We start from the raw sequence: 20,912 nt of genomic DNA, 5'->3' as shown, positions 1-20,912 counted from the left end.
CTCATGTGTGCATGCTCGCCTCGTGCACTGGTGCCAGAAGTTTTTCCCCTAGCAGTACCCGTGGGGGGGAGCGCCCCCCCACGACCCCTGGAGTGTCACCTGCCTGGCACAGTATAAGGGGAGCTGCGTGCTCCCTCCACCCTCATTTCCTTCTTGCCACCAGTGAAGGTGCGTCGGAACTGCTCAGCTCCAGCTTTGCTGCAGCTTGTCCCCAGAACTGTTAATCCGTTCATTAGTACCTGTAGTCAGTTTGTTTAGTTAGTTAGTGAGTCTGGGCCAGGGCATGCCCTGCACCCTGGGATTTAAGTCGTGTGGCTCTTGTATGCATTCTGTGCCAAGGAGTTACCTGCACACGGACTGTCTGTGCTGCTTGGGAGAAACCCATATCTGTGAAAGGTGCAAGATCTGCAAGTGGTTCAAGCCCCGGACCTTAAAAGAAAGGGACATTAGGCTCCGGGCCATCCTGACGGAGTCGGCGCCGGCCCCGACCCCGGCACACCGCTACGAACTGGTACCCGGCACCGCGATGTCAGTACGCGGAGACCCTCCAGTACCATCGACCAGTTAGCGCACTGCTCCCCATCCATGGGGCACACCAAGAGGACCGGAAAGACTCCCTCTTCGCAACGGCACCGAGGGAAGTCTGGGACAGAGGCTAGGCCCATGTCAGGGAGCCCTCAATCCCCACCAGGCCCTAGGCCTCTGACTGATGTTGAGCGGAGTAGCCCGGTCTCTTCGGAGCAGGCCTCTCCAGGTGTCCAGATACCATCTACGCCCAAAGCCCTCCAGGCAGCCAGCGACTTCATGTCCATGTTGGCCCCCATGCTCCAGGGGCAAGCCACCACTGGGATCACCACAGTTGCCGGTACCGGTCTCAGTTGAGGGAACGGTCCCAACACTGCTCACTGCCCAGCGACTGTTCTAGGCTCAGGCCATGTGAATCACCCTGGATGCCAGCCAGACTGTCTGGATTGGTGGCATCAGACCAGGACTCCCGGCACCGCTTGTCTTCATGGAGCAAATATCGACAGGACTGTGGTGGATGTTGCCAACGGTCCTCGTCTCGAAGGAGGTACCGCAGTTGGTTGCAGCACGACCGTCGACGCAGACCGTCCCGCTCTGACTCCTGCTCCAAGTCTATGCCAAGGCACCGTAGCCCTGGGTGTCGATTGCTGGCATCTCGCCGTCACAGGTCTGTCCATCGAGGCAGTTCTTGGAGCAGCTACTACCGTTGGTGTCATTCCTCCACCTCGAGATCGCTGACCTGTTGCTGATGTAGATCCCGCCACTGCCGCTACTCCTGGTGCAGAGGCAGCAGTGGGTCATATACCAGCCCAGCCTCCGCTCACAGCCACCCATCTACAGGCCAGGCTAGCCAGCCTGAACAGCCGGCCCCGCCGGTGCCTCAGCACGTGCAGTGGCACTGAGCGTCATGGTCAGCCCAGTGGTACCAATGGGCACCGTGGCCTCTGGTGCAGCCCCCGGTGGGGACTTGCTTGGTGACTGGGGCGTTGGAAGCACCGTTGGCCTCCATCTCTAGATCGCTAAGAAAGAAGTCAGTGGGACCTGTGTCCTCAGCACTGTGCCCAGAGTCTGACTGGGTGGTGGATCCTCCGGTTCTGGCCGATACCCAAAGCACCGCACCGACCTCCTCGCCCTGTCTGGAGGAGCTGATTTTGGCCCTGCCCCCCTCCATCACGCAGGAGGACTATCGGGCCCACCAAGACCTCTAAAAAAGGGTGGCAGTGAGCCTCCACCTCCAAGCAGAAGACATGGAAGAGCTCTCAGACTCCCTGTTCAATGTGCTGTCCTCCTTGGCATCAGGCTGGGTGGCCTTGCCGCTCCATGAAGGGGTGGCAAGAATTTCAAATGCCCTGTGGCAAACACCAGCCTCATTGGCTCCCATCTCTAAGAAGGTGGAATACAGTACTTTGTACCCACTAAGGGACACAAGTGTTTGTATACCCAACTGGTGCCCAACTCCTTGGTGGTCGAGTCGGTCAACCACAGGGAACGGCAGCGGGAGCCAGCCCCGACCCCTAAGAACAAAGACTCTCAGAGGCTGCATATTTTCGTGAGAAAAGCTTATTCGTCGTCAAGCTTCCAGCTAAGAGTAGGAAACCATCAGGCTCTCCTGGGTCACTACGAGTTTAATCTCTGGGGATCCCTCCCCAAGTTCGAGGACTCTCTCTGGGAGCATGATAAAAAGGAGTTTAAGGCGCTCATGGAGGAAGGGGCAGCGGCCCCAAGGGCATCCCTGCAGGCCGCTTCGGATGCAGCAGACATGGCCGCATGGTCCATGGCCTCGGCAGTGTCCGTGAGACGAGTGTCAAGGCTCCTGCTCTCTGGGCTATCCAGCGAAGTACAGTCATCAGTGCAGGATCCCCTTTCGACGGGAAGGCAGTGTCCGTGAGACGAGTGTCAAGGCTCCTGCTCTCTGGGCTATCCAGCGAAGTACAGTCATCAATGCAGGATCCCCTTTCGACGGGAAGGCTCTGTTTGCTGAGGAAACAGACAGACACAAGGCTGCACGGCATGAAAAACTCCCAAGTTCAAGCTGCAGCAGGCTCCTGCCCAGGCCACCCTCCCGAAGTACGAGGCCTCCCGTAAGAAGCAGCGGGACTATAGAAAACGCCCGCAAAGGCAATCTCGGCTTGTCCCCCAGCCTGGGTCCTCTAAGGGCAAGCAGGCAGGTAAAAGGTGTTTTTTGATGGGACGCTTGGAGGTACCCTGCCAGTTCTCAGCAGGGATCCACCCCTAATAAAGCTCCCTTTTTCCAGTCAGTTGAGTGCTTTCCTCCCGGAATGGTTGCGGCTCATCTCAGACCAATGGGTTCTCAACACCATCTCCCGAGGTTAGACCATTCAGTTTACCTCCTCCCCGCCCAACCCCCCCCCCCCCTTGGGGGACCCATCGCACGAGGCTCTGCTTGAGCAGGAGGTCGGGCGGCTCCTGGAACTAGGAGCGATAGAGGTGATGCCAAAGGAGCTCCTGGGCAAGGGGTATTACTCCCGGTATTTCCTTATCCTGAAGGCCAAAGGGGGGCTCAGGCCCATCATGGACCTGCGAGGCCTGAACCAGTACATGGTGAAACTCAAGTTCTGCATGATTTCCCTGGCCTCCATCATCCCCTCCCTGGATCCCAGGGACTAGTACGCTGCTCCGTTTCGGGGTGTGACAGAATCACTACCAATTCACAGTCCTTCTTTTTGGTCTATCCACAACTCCAAAGGTCTTTACAAAATGCATGTCAGTGGTAGTGGCCTACCTCAGAAGCCGGGGGGGTCCAGATATTCCCCTGTCTGGACAACTGGCTGGTCAAGGGCACCTCCCGAACGCAGATGAGGGTTCATGTGGCACTCCTGTCCACATGCACTGCCCTGGGCCTGTTGGTAAACAACTTCAAGTCCACGTTGGTCCCGGTCCAATGCATAGAGTTTATCGGGGCATTCCTGGATGCAGCATCGCCCAGGGCCTCTCTCCCCCCAGACAGGTTCAAGACCCTGAAAGGGCTCATCGACTCGATCGCAAGGTTCCCGGTGATGACAGCCAGGGCTTGCCTGCAGCTGCTAGGTTACATGTCGGCATGCACGTTTGCGGTCCGCCACGCCAGACTCAGGATGAGGCCCCTCCAGCTCTGGCTGGCCTCGAAGTTCTCCCAGTCACGGACAGACTGGACAAGGTCCTCATCGTGCCGAACTCGGTGATCACCTACCTACGGTGGTGGTCCGCCCCAAGCAGTATGCTCCAATGGATCCCGTTCAGGGACAGGGCCCGTTGTTGGAGCTGGTGTCCCATGCATCGGACTTGGGCTGGCGGGTCCATGTGGGGAATTTTCAGACCAAAGGCCTGTGGTCTCTTCAAGACCTAACCCTTCATATAAATGTCAAGGAACTCAGGACGGTGCGACTGGCGTGTATGGCCTTCTGCTCACACCTGAAGGGCAAGGTAGTCAGGGTTCTTACGGATAACACGGCCTCAGTGTTCTACATCAACAGGCAAGGCGGGGCCCAATCCTCTGCCACGAAGCCTTCAGTCTGTGGGACTTCTGTATAGTTCACAACATCCACCTAAAAGCCTTTCAGCTGCTGGGCTCTCGGAACGTGAGGGCGGATCACTTGAGCAGAGACTTTTCCTCTCAGCACGAGTGGTCTCTACATCAGGAAGTGGCCCACCAGCTCTTCCGAAGGTGGAGAACTCCCCAGGTGGACCTATTTACGACCCAGCAGAACCGATGATGTTCAGTTCTGCTCCGGGGGGGCCTAGGGATGGGCACTATCTCCAGTGCCTTTATCCTATCCTGGTCAGGCCAGCTTCTCTACGCCTTTCCTCCGTTTCCTCTGATCAGCAGGGTCCTGGAGAAAATAAAGATGGACAAAGCCAGGGTCCTCCTCATTGCCCCGGCGTGGTCCAAGCAGCACTGGTACGGAACCGTCTCGGGCCTGTGGTGACTCCGTGGCCGTTGCTGCTCCACCCGGACCTGCTCTCTCGGGACCAGGGCCACCACCTCCATCCCAACCTGGCAGCTCTTCACCTGACTGCATGGCTGCTCAGTGGCTAGGTGGTGAGGAAAAGACATACTCAGAACACGTTCAGCGTGTCTTTCTTGAAAGTAGATGGCCCTCCACTCACGTTTCCTACATGGCGAAGTAGTCTCGGTTTTCTAGGTGGACGGCGGACCAAGCTGTGTCCCCAACGGCCTCCCTAATCCAGCTTATCCTTGATTACCTCCTCCACCTGAGGGCCCAGAGCCTGGCGCCCTCATCAGTCAGGATGCTCCTGGCGGCCATATCAGCCTTCCATCCCTCGGTGCAAGGACACACTGTGTTCTCCCATACTATGACCAGCCGGTTCCTTAAGGGTTTGGACTGGCTTTACCCATATTTTAAGCCCCTGGTCCCACAATGGGACCTGAATCTGGTGCTAGCTCGTCTTACATGGCCCCATGGTTTGAACCATTAGCCATGTGTTCCTGATCTCACCTCTCATGGAAGGTGGCCTTCTTGGTTGCTTTTGCATCGGCCAGGCAGGTCTCGGAGCTCAGGGCCCTGACCTCCAAGCCGCCATATACAGTCTTTCATAAGGACAAGGTCCAGCTCCGCCCACACCCCTTGTTCCTCCCGAAGGTGGTCTCTGCCTACCACATGGGTCAGGACATTTTCTTCCAGTCCTCTGCCTCAAGTCTCACGTGACTAGTGAGGAGCGCCGTCTCCACACGCTCGATGTGAGGTGGGCTCTGGCTTTCTACCTCGAGCGGAACAAGCCATTCAGAAAGTCCTCACAACTTTTTGTCACCTCGGCTGAGCGCGCGAGAGGCCAGCTGATTTTCCACTCAGCGGCTTTCCAACTGGATCACTTCGTGCATCTGCTCCTGTTATGAGCTGGCGGGTATCCCCCACCGCCCATTGTGAGGGCGCACACGACTCAGGTGCAGGCCTTGTCAGCTGTCTTCGTGGCCCATGTCCCTATACAGGACATTTGTAGGGCCTCCACATGATCTTTGGTTCACACGTTCACCTTGCACTATGCAAATCAGGCATGATGCTGGGTTCGACAGGGTGGTACTCCGTCCTGAGAACTTGTGAACTCCTACCCACCTACAGAAGGTACAGCTTGGAATCGCCTGTTGTGGAATACACATGAGCAATCACTCAAAGAAGAAAAGACAGTTATCTTTTCGTAACTGGTGTTCTTGGAGATGTGTTGCTCATGTCTATTCTACATCCTGCCCTCCCTCTCCTCTGCTGGAGTTGTCTGGCAAGAAGGAACTGAGGGTGGGGGGAGGGCACAGCTCCCCTTATACCACTCCAGGCAGGTGCCACTCCAGGGCTTGCGGGGGGCGCTCCCCCTCTATGGGTACTGCTAGGGGAAAAACTTCTGGCACTGGTGCACATGGTGAGCACGCACACCTATTGTGGAATAGACATGAACAACACATCTCGAAGAACACCAGTTACGAAAAGGTAACTGTCTTTTTCCTTCTTCTCATGTGCCCAGAGATGAGCAAAAAATATCAGCTTCCTATGTATGTGAATTCAGAGAGCTTCTAACTTCTTTTTATTCAAGTTATATGCAAATCTGAGAGAGTCCAGGCACAGACAGTGTTAAAATAGGTGACTGTGATACATGTACCTATCATTTACTTATCCTGTTAACAGTTAGTGTATTAAAATCGGTCAGGCTAGTACGGAGACATTCAGAAGGCTCAAGTCAGAGCCACTCAGCTCCCATTGACTTTCAGTGGAAGTTGGGCTTTATTCCCCCTTGAGGAATAAAAAGAACATATGTTTGTGGGGTACAGTGTTCTGTGAGCTCTGCAGTGGCAATTGTACAAATTTTTGGTGAAATGAAAGGGGTTTAAAAATATTGGACTTCATGAGAAAAATCAATTACACAAGAAAAGGAGCAAAATTGTGTAGTCTAGTGGTATAGGACTTGGTGAAGAGGATTGTTTGATGCAATGCCCAGGTACAATAAGGCTTCAGTAGTAAAAGCGGGGCGGCTCTAGCTTCTTTGCTGCCCCAAGCATGGTAGTCAGGCTGCCTTGGCTGCTTGCCTGCAGGAGTCCCCAGTCCCGCGGATTCGGCCTACCCACCACTGAATTGCCACCGAATCTGTGGGACCGGTGGACCTCCTGCAGGCATGCCACTGAAGGTTGCCTGACTGCCGCCCTCGCAGGGACTGGCAGGATGCTCCCCCCCAGGCACATGCTTGGAGCGCTGGTGCCTAGAGCCGCCGCTGAGTAAAGGCTTTACTCAGAAGTAACTATTTTTTCCATAGTGCTTTTTGTTGGATACAGAGAGACTGGTATCCTAGTAGGAAGGTCACATTACATTATTTTATCAAATTAAAACTCTTATTAGTTTTTATTCTTTTTTTTAATAGTTAGGGCCTATGCATCAAAGTATTTTTACCCACAGTGTTCTGGCAATAATAAGTTGTTGCCCTGAGGCATTGACTTGGAGAGGTTTTGATAATTATACAGTTTTACACACTTAGGGGATGTCTACACTGCAGTTAAACACCTGTGACTGGCTCGTGCCCTCAACTTGTGTAGCTTTTGCTAGGGGAGGAGAGCCATGCAAAAAACCTTTCACTTTCTTTGCATGGTTGAGCAAGGGCCTTCTATTGTAGCAGTCCCTGCATTCCTCAGAGCACAGGGATGGTTCACTCCTGATCCTTGCTGGGGAGCAAGCATCTGAAAAGAGGGCAGGAGGAAAGGAGGGTCATGGTCCCTCTGCACTGTCCTGGTACACGCTTTAGGAAGGCTGCAGGAGGGGGTGTCTTTCCTTTGTGTATTTTAAGATATTTCCAGGTTAAATAGATCATGACGTTTCAGTCCAGTTATCCATCTGAGACACCAACAAATCAACAGATCAAGGCTACTCAAGTAGCAAGCTGAAATCTCTGTTTTGCTAAACTGTTCATTTTGTTACTTCATCCACCAGCCCATCCCTGTTGTCTGTTTCGTCCACCTGTTTTATCCTGTCCAACACTTCAACTGTAAGTTCACTGGGCAGACTTGTTACATGTTTGTACAATGCCTAACACCATAGAGCCCTAATTCTTCATAGACTCTCTCATAGACTCTAGGACTGGAAGGGACCTCGAGAGGCCATCATAGAGGTTCCTGACTAGCCTGATGTAGTAATAGTAGCAATAAGAGACCAAATATTGCCTATCCTGCAAAATATAGTGCTAGAATCTGTGCTATGTATTAAACTCCCCTTTTGGCTAGATATGGTTAGTCTTAATTAAATTTTACAGAAGCTGATAATGAGGCAACTGTAAGAAAGCTGAGGGAGATAGTTGACTGATAGTTCCATTATAGCATAGTTTGCTAAATAACTAAAGAAACAGATATGGGATTTAGTAGGTAGTACTGCTGTTGGCCTGAATAAGTATAAAAGACAATATTCAATAATGCAGCAAACTCAAATCTTCTTTTTCCTTTTTTTCTTCCTGATAGGTACTGCTGCTAATTGATATCCAGGTATCTTACATCAATACCAACCACGAAGACTTCATTGGCTTTGCAAAGTATGTATACAGAGACTTTATTATACAGATACACTGTTAATTTCCCCTTGTTACCGATTTAAGGAAAAAATAGCCTGAAACATTTAGAATGGTGGATGATATGCCTACTGCCAATCTCGAGACATGCAAATAGAGTGTAATGCAGTTCACTATTCACTGCTGGGCACCTCCTGGTGGTTCATCTGGGGATTAGCTCTCGACCAGTCTGACGCCCTGTATGTCTTCATTTGCCCACCCTGTAGTGTGTCTGTCTCTGGACTCAGATTACTTCCTCTTTGTGACTCAGGGTGCTCCCTCTTCATGGCTTGGCCCTCTGGCCAGGTCACTATAGTAATTCTTCTGTGGCATCAGAGTCCCACTGGATGAACCATCTCAGACAGTCTTCCAGTCCACTGCCCCAACTGTGCCACTTCTCCAGTGGCTGGCAGTGGAACCCAGGCCCATCCACTGCTTCGGGTTCCAGCCCAGAGACCCTAAACCGAGCAACCATGGTTTGTGCAAGCTCGGACCCTGTTGCTCTTTCCCTGGGCTCTTTCCTACCTCTCTTCTGTCTTCTGCCCCGGCCTCTTTGGGTTACCATTGGAGCTTCCTCTGTTCCATGTGGCGATCTCACCCCTTCTCAGGTTGTTCCCAGTGTCTGTATTCTCAGGCAGGATCCCTGGGCATACTTGTCCTGGGATTCCTCCTTGTCTTTTGCTAACTGCCATCATCTCTAGGAAATGGCGCCCAGTTCTTTCCTGCTGCCCCCTCTTGCTCTCTACTTCCTGGTTTTATATAGCTCAGCCTGCCCCTGCCCTGCTGGGCTTTATTTCCTTAATCTCTTCAGCTCAGTCGGCCCTGACTCTCCTCCAGGGGCAGCCTGCCATGGTTTTAATTGGCCCTTTTTTTCCCTACTCAGGCCTAGTGTGGTGTGGACACCCCATCACATAGAGACTCACCCTCAGGACACTTAATACTTGACTGTGCCCCCTACTGTAGGTCTAGACTGGATTCTCTTGCTTTGTCCTAGCTTGACTTCACGGCTCACTGGAAGTGCATCTCTTGACCTGGAACTGCGTCTCTCACCTCTTATAGAATCATAGAAATGTAGGGCAGGAAGGAATCTCAAGAGGTCTCAAGTCCAGCCCAGCCTAGCCTCTTGACCTTGAGCTGTGTGTCTCTGGAGACAGCTTTTGATGCATGGCTGCCTTTGGTGCAGCCGTTACTGGTAGCATTGGGGCACAGTTGCCAATACAGATTTTAGCAACATTGATATAGTACTCACTGCACTGCTTGCTTAGGATGACAGTGACACTGCTGAAAATGAGCAAGACTGCTGTTTGGATACAGAGGATAATAGTAGCAGAAGCCAAGAACTATCTCCGAGGGAAGAGGAGAAAGATAATTCTCTCCAGTATGGGCTGATCCTTTTTTCCATTTAATTGAACAGGTTGTTAAGATTTTTTCTTTTGATGTGCAGACAATCCAGGAAAACCCCAAGGCTGTGATTTTGAGGTGTTTGGCCTCATTCCTAGATGGTGTAGACTTGACCAGTTGGTGAGGTTTGGCAGCTACTTCATACCACTCTGGATGTCTCCAAGATGGTTATTGGAAAATGGAAGGATATCCTCATCTTATTTCTCCCTCCCTCTCCGAAAGATTATGATGATGGAGGCAGCCGCAATCATGATAGTGCCATAGCATGACTCCAGAGGCTAGGATGGCCTTGGACGCAGATTTTTTCAATCTATGATATTGTCAGCTCACGTTGGGAACAACAGTACGTGTTCTATATGGGAAAACACCAGTTCAAGCTGTGGAAGAAGGTTTGCACCGTGTACCCCCCACCTCCAAGGGTGTAGAGCAAAGAGTTTGTAAGAAACTGACTTGTGAGGGAGTGAACAAAGCCAGGGTGTGGCTATCCTTTGGTGATACAACAGTGGGGACAGCTATCTGTGCCACTGATGCTTGCGGACACATTGTTGCATTTACTAGGCCTTTGTGTGATGGTTTCACCAGAAGTTTCAGGACCATGAAACTTCGAAGATGGGGGGAAATGGATGATAGTCTTATGAAAGCTGAGATAATTAAATCTGTCCTACATTCTCTCAGGTTATCCTCCCCTCCTCCTCCTCCTCTTTCTTTTATCTTCTAAGGAAAGCATCTGCCGAGAAACCAGCACATGCATATGCTCTGGATTCTGCGGTGCCCAGTGCGTGCAAAGTCAGTTCACTCTGCCTTCCTTCTGGATGAAGACTCTAGGTTTCTGAATTCCGGAGCGACTAGCCAGCCTGTCTTGTACTCCCTTACTATTAGAAGGAGACTAGGGCCATTTATCATGCAAGGCCCTTCTTGGAGACACAAGTTTCAGAATTACAAATTTCTCCCTTCCAGAATGTGCTGTAATTCAGCATCCCAAAGAGAAGCTGCAGTAAATCTAATCCTTTCTGACAAAAAGGATGTAATTGAGCCTGTGCTATTGGTCAAAAGAAAGGGAGGATTTGAGCCTGTCCTCAATGTTAGACTTCCATTGGTAACTGGTTAAAGGAAAATTCAGAATTGGGTTTTGAAGAACAATTGTACCTCTCCTAGAGGAAAGGGATTGCCAAGAGCTATAGTTGGCAGTAGTGCCTATGTATTTACACTGATAGGACTGTGTTTTTCCTCTTTCTGGATATTTGGATTTCTGGAATATGGTCCAAGACATAAGGGAAAGGATTTTCAGAGCCAGCCAGATCAGCAAGAGCCATGCAGCAAAAGATTGGCCTGATAGCTACAATGGTTATATGTCAATGAAGTCTTGATTTCAAATTTTCTCCATTGCAAAACCAAGTGACCACGTATATTTGTTCCTGGGATGGGGAACTGATATGAAGGGCCACCTCTTCCAACATTCTTGGTCTTCAGGAATAGCAGCTGCATGTGAATGTTCTGGAGATGAGGGTAGTCCTGAATGTTCTGAAGACCTTTAGGTAATGTTTATCACAAAAAGTAGCAGAATCTTTCCTCTTGTATTTGGAAGCCCTGAAGACACAGGATTGGGCAGTGTTTCACAAAACACATCTGGTGGCAACTTATGTGGCAGGAATGAAAAAGTGAATTGCAGACAGCCCATGTCAATCAGTAGTGGACATATGAATGCAGCCTTAGATGAAAGTAGTGGACCATAGAAAGTATGGCAAGAGACTACCCTAGCTTAACTAGGAGATCTTCAGTGATCTGAAACTTGAAAAAGAGTCCTACAAAAAGTGGAAACTAGGTCTGTCATGGTATAAACCCCCACTCTGAACCTTAGCATCCAAAAGATGGGGTACCAGCATGAATTCCTCTAAGCTCAATTGCCAGCTTAGTACTTGTAGCGCTGCCACCAACCAGGAATTCCAGTGCCTGGTACACTCTGGTCCCCCCAAAACCTTGCCCGGGGACCCCCCAAGACCCAGTCCCTCTGGATCTTAGCACAAGGAAAGTAAACCCTTTCCCTCACAGTTGCCTCTCCCAGACTTCCCCTCCCTGGGTTACCCTGGAAGATCACTGTGATACAAACTCCTTGAATCTTAAACAGAGAGGAAAATGCACCTTTCCCCCTCCTTCTCTCTCCCCCTCCCAGACTCTCCCTGAGAGAGACAGTAATCCTAACACAGAGAGAAATTAGCCTTTCTCTCCCCCTTTCCTCCTTTCTCCCCACCAATTCCCTCGTGAATCCAGACCCAGTTCCATGGGGTCTCACCAGAATAAAAAAAAAATCAGGTTCTTAAACAAGAAACTTTTAATTAAAGAGAGAAAAATAGTAAAAATTATCTTTGTAAATTTAAAATGGAATAGGTACAGGGTCTTTCAGCTATAGACACTGGGAATACCCTGCCAGCCTAAGTATACAAGTACAAATTAAAATCCTTTCAGCAAAATACAAATTTGAACTCCTTCCAGCCAAATACACATTTGCAAATAAAGAAAACAACCATAAGCCTAACTCGCTTTATCTACCTAGTACTCACTATTCAGAACTTATAAGAGCCTGTATCGGAGAGATTGGAGAGAAACCTGGTTGCACGTCTGGTCCCTCTCAGACTCCAGAGAGAACAACAACCAAACACTAACAGCACACACAAAAACTTCCCTCCTTCAAGATTTGAAAGTATCCTGTCCCTTGATGGGTCCTCTGGTCAGGTGACAGCCAGGCTCACTGAACTTGTTAACCCTTTCCAGGCAAAAGAGATATGAAGTACTTCTGTTCTGTTAACTCTTACTTATCTGTTTATGACAAGGTCAAATTACAAAGGATGAATATAAACAAATAACACAAATATGTATAGACAAAATTGGAAACACCAAGGCACAAAACAGGATTAAACTAGCTTGAGACATACAGAGAAAGATCAAGGATAGGGTAGGCCCCTTCCTTACTCAATGAGAGAGAGAAACAATAGCCGAAATTGTGGAAATGGCAGAAGTGCTAAATGACTTTTTTGTTTGTTTTCACTAAAAAGTTTATTAGCAGTTGTACATCTAACTTAATGAATGCCAGTGAAAATGAGGTAGGATCAGAGGCTAAAATAGGCAGGGCCAGCCAGAGGATTCAGGGGTCCTGGGGTCTTTGGTGTCAGGGTGCCCTCACTTCGGTGGTAATTTGGCGACGGAGGGGGTCCTTCTGCTCTGGGACTGCTGAAGTGCCCCAAAGACCCATGGCAGGGCCCCCCGCTGCCGAATTGCCACCAAAGTGGGACCCGCCTTCGGCGGTAATTCGGCGGTGGAGGGTCCTTCCACCCTGGGGCGGAAGGACTCCCTGCTGCCGAAGACCCAGAGCGGAAGAAGTTCTGGGGGCCCGGGCCCCATGAGAGTTTTCCGGAGCCACTGGAGCGAGTGAAAGACCCCACTCCAGGGGCCCAGAAAAACTCTCATGGGGGCCCCTGCGGGCCCAGGGCCTGGGGCAAATTGCCCCACTTGCCTCCCCTCTGGGCGGCCCTTAAAATAGGGAAAGAACAAGTTAAAAATTATTTAGACAAATTAGATGTCTTCTAATCACCAAGGCCTGATGAAATATGTCCTAGAATACTGAGTGAGGAGATATCTGAACCATTAGTGATTATCTTCAAAAAGTCATGGAAGATGGGAGAGATTCCAGAGGACTGGAAAAGGGCAAATATAATGCCAAACTATCAAAAGAGGAGTTAGGACCACCTAGGGAATTACAGACCATTAACCACATTTTGTGATGGTTTCATCCCTCATTTTATATTTACATCCTCAAAGTGCATATAAAAATTAGAACAATAGCCAACACGAGCTGCTAGACTAGGCCTTAGAGAACCTATGGGGTGGGGGAGGATCTTGCTGCAATGCTCTAAAGAACTAAAGTGACTTATTTTTTCTTGCCCCTTTTTAATATTTATGTTGCCTAAGATTTCACTTGTGCACAGATGAGCCATAACTTTTTATGTCTTGAGTAACCTCATCAGACATATAAGTCAACACTGTGGTAGTACAATGTACGTTACAGAGGAGGTGATTAATAAGAATCTGTGTTGATCTGTTTTCTGTTAACAGAAGTTTACATGAACTGAGTTTGCTTGTGAATTTGAGACTGAATTGTGTTTCTTTTTAGCCTCAGATTCAGGGCTCATAAATTTTGATATTTTATTGTTTCCAAAGCCTGTTGCTTAAGGACTCATCTAGCATTTACATTTCCTCTGTGTAACTTTTCTCTTTGCTTTTCTTAGTGCCCAACAACGAAGCAGTCAGGTTAACAAAAGTACAGTTGGAAATCAGGTAGGCATTTGATAAGAGAATGGATAATTGCATGTACAAGTGAATTTCAGTTGTTGATTTTATGGACCGTATCTTTTATTTTTTGCTGTAAATGTATAAGTGACCAGTTTTGCTTGATGCATAATATAAAATGCATCTTTTTTTTACTTGCTTTACTTAAGTTTTCAGAACCAGCTGACAGCTTCATTAAGGTTGTCAGCTATAACTTTTAATAATTCTGCTGCTAACTGAACTGCTCTTCAGTGTGTCCTCCTCCATGCCCTTAAGTACCCAGAATTTCTTCCTGTGTTGTCCCTAAATATTTAGTTTTCATTAAGTTCAAACTTGTGAATGAGTTCAAAAACCAATACCATGTGAGTACTTGTTTTATACCTGCTCTTGGTTGTATAGTGGTTTACTAGTTCACACACGTGCACAGCTTGATAACACAGTGAAGGGACTGGTGAAGGGACTTGTCTTTTACCTCTGCTGAAAATTTTCAGTTGACTTCATAAAAATATTGATTACATACCATAGTCTTGCTTTGAAGAAACAAAGTTGATTGGTGGTCTCAGACTAATAGCACTCTTGCTGAGATGTCATTAACTAAATTAGTTGACTGTTTCTTTTTATTATGTGTAGTACAGGCTTGCAAGATGCTTATAGTGTGAAGAGGTGCTGTCACCCTCAACTCCCACTGATTCCACTGCAAGTTAAGGGTGCTCAGCACTTTACAGGATCCATTTCTGTTTTTCTTTTCCAAGTTAAAACACTAAGGATGATTGATACAACCAGCCTTAGTGTATATTCTTGTATATTTCTAAGGTTCCACAGAGTCTGTTTGTCTTTTAAGCAAAACAAATAAAAAAAATCATGGTATCTCAGTGTTCATTTGTGATGGTTTCAATTTTGGATAGTCAAAATAAAATAAAGTCAACTTCCTTTAATCTAGGTTATTTGCTTGCACATCTCCCTGATGTTCTCGCACATAATTACTCCTGCATTAAACATTACAATGAAAAGTTAAAGGCAAAAATTTTTCTAAAGTGGCCAGTATTGACGAGTGCCTCCGGTTTTGGGTGGTGAATTTGGGGTGCTTTAAAAGGACTTGCTTCCAGAAGGCAAGTACTCAGCTCTTTCTGAAAATCAGACCTCTTTAAAGTGTCTCATGTTGAGTGCCCAAAAACAAAAGCACCAAAAATCACTACTCCCTTCTGAAATCTTGGCCAAAATGGTCCTCTAATGGTCCTCCAAAAGGGCTTCTGGAAAGTTTGGAAGCAATGATACCCCCAGAGCTTGACCATCTTCTATGTGTTTTTGAGTTACGTGCCAGATGGGATTAAAAACAAAACAAAACTGAAAGGTCTAATGGCTGAAACAGTTCCAAAGACCCTCCAAAGAGAGACTTCCATCTCCTATAGCTGTGCAGAAACACATGTCAAACACTAAGGCTAATTCTACACTACATAGCTTTTAGCGACACAGCTTTGTCACTACAGCAGTGCTGCTAAAAGTTGCACAGTTAGCCATTGTTAGTCAACTCTTGCCGACAAAGAACTTCCACCTGCAAAGAGTGGGGTTAGCTTTGTCAGCAGGAGAGCGCTGTCCGCAAAACTTTTGTCTTTTGGGTGTATGTTTTTTTGACATCTCAGAAAGACAAAAGTTTTGTCATTCATTTGCCAGTGTAGACAAAGCCATAGTCATCTCTGCTTTGAGGTTGTCCTGTAGAAGGAAAACCACCCAATTCTGTGATGTCCCAGAAATATACAAATTGGAGTAACTATTCCTGAGTCTGAGTGACAGTATTTTGTCTCTTAAAATAACAGAACAAAATAGCAAAACCCCACAAAGTTTTGGCTTTAAAAGGAAAAAGTTCAAAATTGGTAACTTACTTATTTCAGGGATAAACTAAAACAGACTTTTGTTTTGTATTTATCTTAATTGTTTGGAAGTGGGAAGAGCGTGACAAAATGACTTTTGAATAGAGAAAATGTTTCTGAAATAAAACTTTATTTTTACAATTCTTTACTATTTCAGGGAGCCAATCTACCGCCTTCACGGCAAATTGTACGAGCTAAGTTTTGTAAGCTTTATTGTTGCTTTTTCATTTAGCTTCTCAAAGGCCAAAGTTTGTCTCTAACTCATTAGTTTAATTATTGCTAGCTACTAAATTTTTTTTACCTTGAAACTGTTTCACCTTTAACACCTTCTCAATGAAATGTAATTGTAGTTCATCCCTTCATTGCCACTAATCTGCTGTGACTTACAAGTCTGAACTAGTACGACTTAAAAAATGTTGTTAAACTTTCAACCAAATCTGTGTTTAAACTTATTATATTAAATTGTCTTAAAATGAACTAAACTTACTAATGAACTTTTAAACTATATCATTGGAAGAAAATTGGATATTTCTTACTTGATGTTTATAGTATGTGGAGGCTCTGCCTCTTGAAAGGTAGGTGAATTATAGTAAGGGAAATATCAATTATTGCTTAAATGGATGTACTATATACAAGTGCCTTCTGTCACAACTCATAAAAAAGTCCTTTCCAGCAAGCACAATTCAAAGAAAAGTTGCTACAAATTTTAAACCCCTAGAGCTTTCTTAGCATTTTTTTCATAGCAGCAGGAGGATCAGTGTGTCACAGGATAGATTTTTACTTTATCAACTCCTCCACCAAATATTAGGTGAATACATTTTAACTTACGATTAGTAATATATCTTCTAAACATTTAGGAGTTAATTCTATAACAAGCCACTCTTCCAATTCAGTGACAGGTGGATATAAGTGATAAAAGTTGATTGTGCTGTTTGGTGCCATATGACATGTTCCTTGATAGGACCTGTATAATTAAAATGGATATATTTAATTCCAGTTTGTCATTATAGTGCGAAATTACACCAATAACCATTATAAACTGAGTTACTCAGTACTGAGTAACACGTTTATTTTAAGGCAACAGGGCATAAACAAAACTGACTGACTCTAATAGCAGTTGGAAAGATCATTAAATCAATCCAGGCTCGTATTGGGGTTTCCTACTTGATTGTAATATGCTTTGAATAATGATGATAGAGAATTATTTCACATATCAGAAATACAGACATCTTGAGTATTTGTGAAAAATGCATAATACCCAGTTCTGTTAAGTATAGCTTTGCTCATTTTCCCCTCTACTAATTTATCCTCTTGCACTTAATCTTTGGCTTTTTGTTTTCTTTTTTTTTTTTTTTGCTACCACCTGAGGTTTTGACCTGACTCAACAAGGTTTCTTTCTAAGCCGCAGGTTAGTCTGTCTTCTCATCTGCTTTAAATAACCAGTGTAACACTTTGTTTTACATAGCACTTCTGGCAAGAGCTAGGCCTTGAAGACTGACCAACTCCTAACTGTATATTTTGTGTGGTGAGATTTGTGGTTTTTGTCAGCATCACTAAACTTGTGTTTAAACATCATCATTTCAATGTAAAAATCCCACTTCTAATAGACCTTACAGCTCAAAAGGTGTCATTGCGTCAAGCATTCACTCATTTAAGAACACGTGAGAGGATTTGAACATGATAGATCATGTATAGCATTTTAAAATAGAACAAGTAAGATACTTTCAGTGGCAAAATCCAGTATTGCTCCATATGGAGTAACCTTTACAGTTGGAGAAGGTCCTAAATCTGAATCTTGGATCAAAAATTATTGTCCAAGTTATTTTTAGACAATTTGGATATAATCACTTGGTCCTAGTTCTATAATGAGCCCAAACCAGAAGCTTGATTACCATTCATCTGAACTTAGGGAAAATTTGGATCTACTGCTCTACTTTGTGGCCTCTAGTTATGTAACCTGCACTGTTTATGAATGCATGATGATTTACATCATTGCCCTAAGCTTTGCTTAACTAACATTGGGTGAATATTCTCTTTCTTTGTTTCACCAAAGGCTGAATTATCTGGCAAAGGTGGTACTTTTTGAAATGAAGTCAGTATCATTTCCAGTCATGTGATGCAATATACAGTGATTTCATCCAAAGCAATGTCAATTCTGGAAGCAGTCTCCCAGAGGTGGAACCTTTGGAAATTAAGTCTTCTCCACCTTGTTCATCTCCATCTTCAAAGATCACATGACTCATGATGGAAGATATGTTGAATATTTTGACCCTTGCCCTCTACTAATTAAAGCAGGGAAATTGTACTTGGAAAGTCAATATTGCTACTGTTTTCTGAATCAACTGCAAAGGACCTGTTGCATCCAAGTCATTCACTAGTTCTGTTTTCCATCCTTGAAAGCTGACCTGATTTCCTCTACAATATTATTCCCTACTGGCCCATACTGTGAGTGAACTTTTCACATTTGACCTAAGAAACAAATCCATTGTGGTGTTGCCTCACCCCTGGTTTGTTGTAATTCTTACCCCAGTTTGATAGTGCTGTTGCAACACAATTTTGTACCACAAGTATTGGGAGATAAAGCAGCAGTGTTAGGAGTTACAATGCAACTAACATTGCTTCAGTGGAACTATTGTGTAGTTACTTGTTTAAATAATTGCTAACTTGGCAAATAACTCCTTTTTATGCCTCTGTTTTGTTAGAGTGCCTAACCTTCAGATTTGCACACTCACTTCTTTTCCCTGACTTTCCCAGCCAGTTCAAATGACAGTCTTAAAATGACCTCTCAAACATTACTTTTGAAAAGTGGCTAGCACAGCTGTTCATGCTTGTTTAATACTGAGTCATAATATATTTTGTTCTACTTTATTAATCAGAAATATCTTAATTGATGCAAGGAACTGTAAAGTTGTGAAGCAGTTCACAAAAATCTGTCCTTTGTCCATCAGATCCTGCTTTCCTGTTTACCAGTGTGAAATGGCGGAGAGGGAAAGGAACAGATATGATTTGTTTTTATGCAGCTGAAACTATCTGCAAAATGACTTCCTTCTGATTTGTGTACATACACACACACGCGCGCTCTCTCGCTGTCTCTCTCTCACACCCCCTCCTGCCCTCCCAATTTTTTCATTTTTCAGACACCAAGTTTATCTATCAGAATTCTGAAGGAAGGAACTGTGTCATCCTCCATTCATCCTGTCCACACAACCTAGCTGCCGGTCAGAATATTGTCTCCACTCACTTCTGGCATGCCTTATGTTTCTCACCTTCCTGATGTTCATAACTCATATCCGGTAGAGTAGAGTAGAATTTGGCATTCTGATTTTAAAAAAATATTCCTTGCAATATTAGCAACCCAAACACAAAAGTGAAATGATGGTGTAACTGGCACCCAGCGGTGGTGCCTCCTCATGGCTCATCTGGGAAATTAGCTTGCCACCGTCTGCGCTCCGTCCTGCAGTTACTCAACTGGTTGCCTCAGTCACTTGCTCCATGGCCCTTCTCTTGACGGTCAGGAGCTTCAACGCCTCTCCTTCGTGTCTTAGACTTCTGGCCAAGTCACAGTTGTCCTGCCCTTCTGGGATCTCACCAAAGTGTCTCTCCACCAGGGGCAGCTCCAGGCACCAGCGCAGCAAGCGCGTGCCTGCGACGGCAAGCCGTGGGGGGCGACCTGCCAGTCGCTGTGAGGGCGGCAGTCAGGCAGCCTTCGGCGGCATGCCTGTGGGAGGTCCACTGGTCATATGGCTTCGGCGACAGGCACACCGAACGCGCGGGACCGGCAGATCATCCGCAGAAACGCCACTGAATCTGCCAAATCCGCCTGACTGCTGTGCTTCGGATGGCAAAAAACACAGAGCCGCCCCTGCTCTCCACACAGTCTCAGGCAGCCTCCATATCACTGCACTGACTGCACCACTCCCACAGTGGCTTGTAGGGGAACCCAGGCCTGCCCTCTACTCCAGGTTCCAATCCAGGGGTCCTCAAACCAGCAGTTCATGTCTGTTCTCCCAGTCCTTATTGTTTCTTCCCTGGACTGCTTCCTACACTCCTATGGCAGACTCCTACTCTTCCCTCCCTTGTATCAGAGGGTGTGACTGCAGGCTTTCTCACTGCAGCCTCTGCACCCTCTCCCTTCCCCCTGTTACCAGCTCCTGGCTTTATAGAAGTCCTGCCTCTTTCGGACCAGGTGAGCTTTATCCACAATTAAGCCTTACTGCATCCTTGCTTCCCTTCAGGTGCAGCCGATGGTTAATTGGCCTCTTCCTTATATTAATCCCTCCAGGGCTAGTGGGGTGAATGCCCCATCACAGGCCTCTGAATAATAATGGAAATAATTACTTTCTCATCACTATCCAAATCCAGAGTAGCATAAAATGTAAACAGCACAATAGTTAAAACTAAACAGGATTGTTAAAATGGAAAGGTTTTTGTTTTAAATGCATTATTTGTTTTACAGGCAAGGAAATTTATTTTTAAAATGTTGCTTGATTTTCAGAGGTGAAGTCAGTGGGAGACTATAGTGGGAGATCAGCACCTCCTGGAAACCAGGACATGAATACCTAACCAGATAGTGTTCCTTTGAGTACATGGCATTGTCTGAGCCCTTATCATACAGTGTTGCTTGGTCCTGATTGTATTGAGATTCTATAGATTTGCTGTAGTTCTGTAAAAAATAAAATATGCCCATGTGAAGTTTTAGGAACATGTGCAATTCATTGAAAATAATTTGCAATCTCATGCTCACTCTCCAGCCATCAGCACACCTCTAGATTCTCTTCCCTCCTGTAACATCCACCATAAATCTCCAGTTGTCTGACATTTTGGTCTGCTGCTCCTTTACAGCTTTCAGTACGGTTAGGGAGCGTAGTGCTCTATTTTAGTGGGAAAGCGCGTGTTGGGCGTTTAGTGGAAATCCATCAGCATTCCTTGAAAAATGCAAAGGCTGAGGGTATTTTCTCGATCTGGTGTCCTGCTTCTGACACAAGCCAGTGCTTTGTGGAAGTGGCAGCTGGATCCAATCTCCCACAAGCAGGATTCTTTGAGGAAACAGCTGGCAGCTTCATTCCTCTACTGGATAGACATAATGGAGGAGTGACTGAGAGTAGTATCAGCAAGCAAGCTTGCTATTGCATTCACCACTGGCGGCTGTATATCTGTGAGAGTCTGTCAGCAGAGTTGCCGGGATCACAGAAGGGTCCTCTGTTGAGAGCCACATTATGGGGAGTTCCTTCCTGGCCAGCAAAGAAAGTTGTTAAAGCATTTTCTTCT

The 20,912-nt window shown here is 46.5% G+C and overlaps 1 protein-coding gene across 6 annotated transcripts in view; it reads left to right on the top strand.

The window, feature by feature from the left end:
- Positions 1-20,912, top strand: part of DNM3 (dynamin 3) — a 358,777-nt gene that overhangs the window by 122,801 nt on the left and 215,064 nt on the right. For 5 of the 6 annotated variants that reach the window (XM_050963120.1, XM_050963121.1, XM_050963118.1 and 2 more), the window contains exons 12-14: positions 7,970-8,040; positions 13,737-13,785; positions 15,802-15,831. In XM_050963120.1, coding sequence (XP_050819077.1) covers positions 7,970-8,040; positions 13,737-13,785; positions 15,802-15,831 — 150 coding nt within the window. The remainder of the gene's footprint in view (positions 1-7,969; positions 8,041-13,736; positions 13,786-15,801; positions 15,832-20,912) is intronic. The other variant, XM_050963119.1, reaches the window with a different exon arrangement.

Source organism: Gopherus flavomarginatus, chromosome 7 (genome assembly GCF_025201925.1).
Source record: "Gopherus flavomarginatus isolate rGopFla2 chromosome 7, rGopFla2.mat.asm, whole genome shotgun sequence".
In the NCBI taxonomy this organism is placed as follows: domain Eukaryota; kingdom Metazoa; phylum Chordata; order Testudines; family Testudinidae; genus Gopherus; species Gopherus flavomarginatus.
The sequence above is the reverse complement of the archived record's forward strand: the minus strand, read 5'-3'. Positions and strand labels throughout refer to the sequence as shown.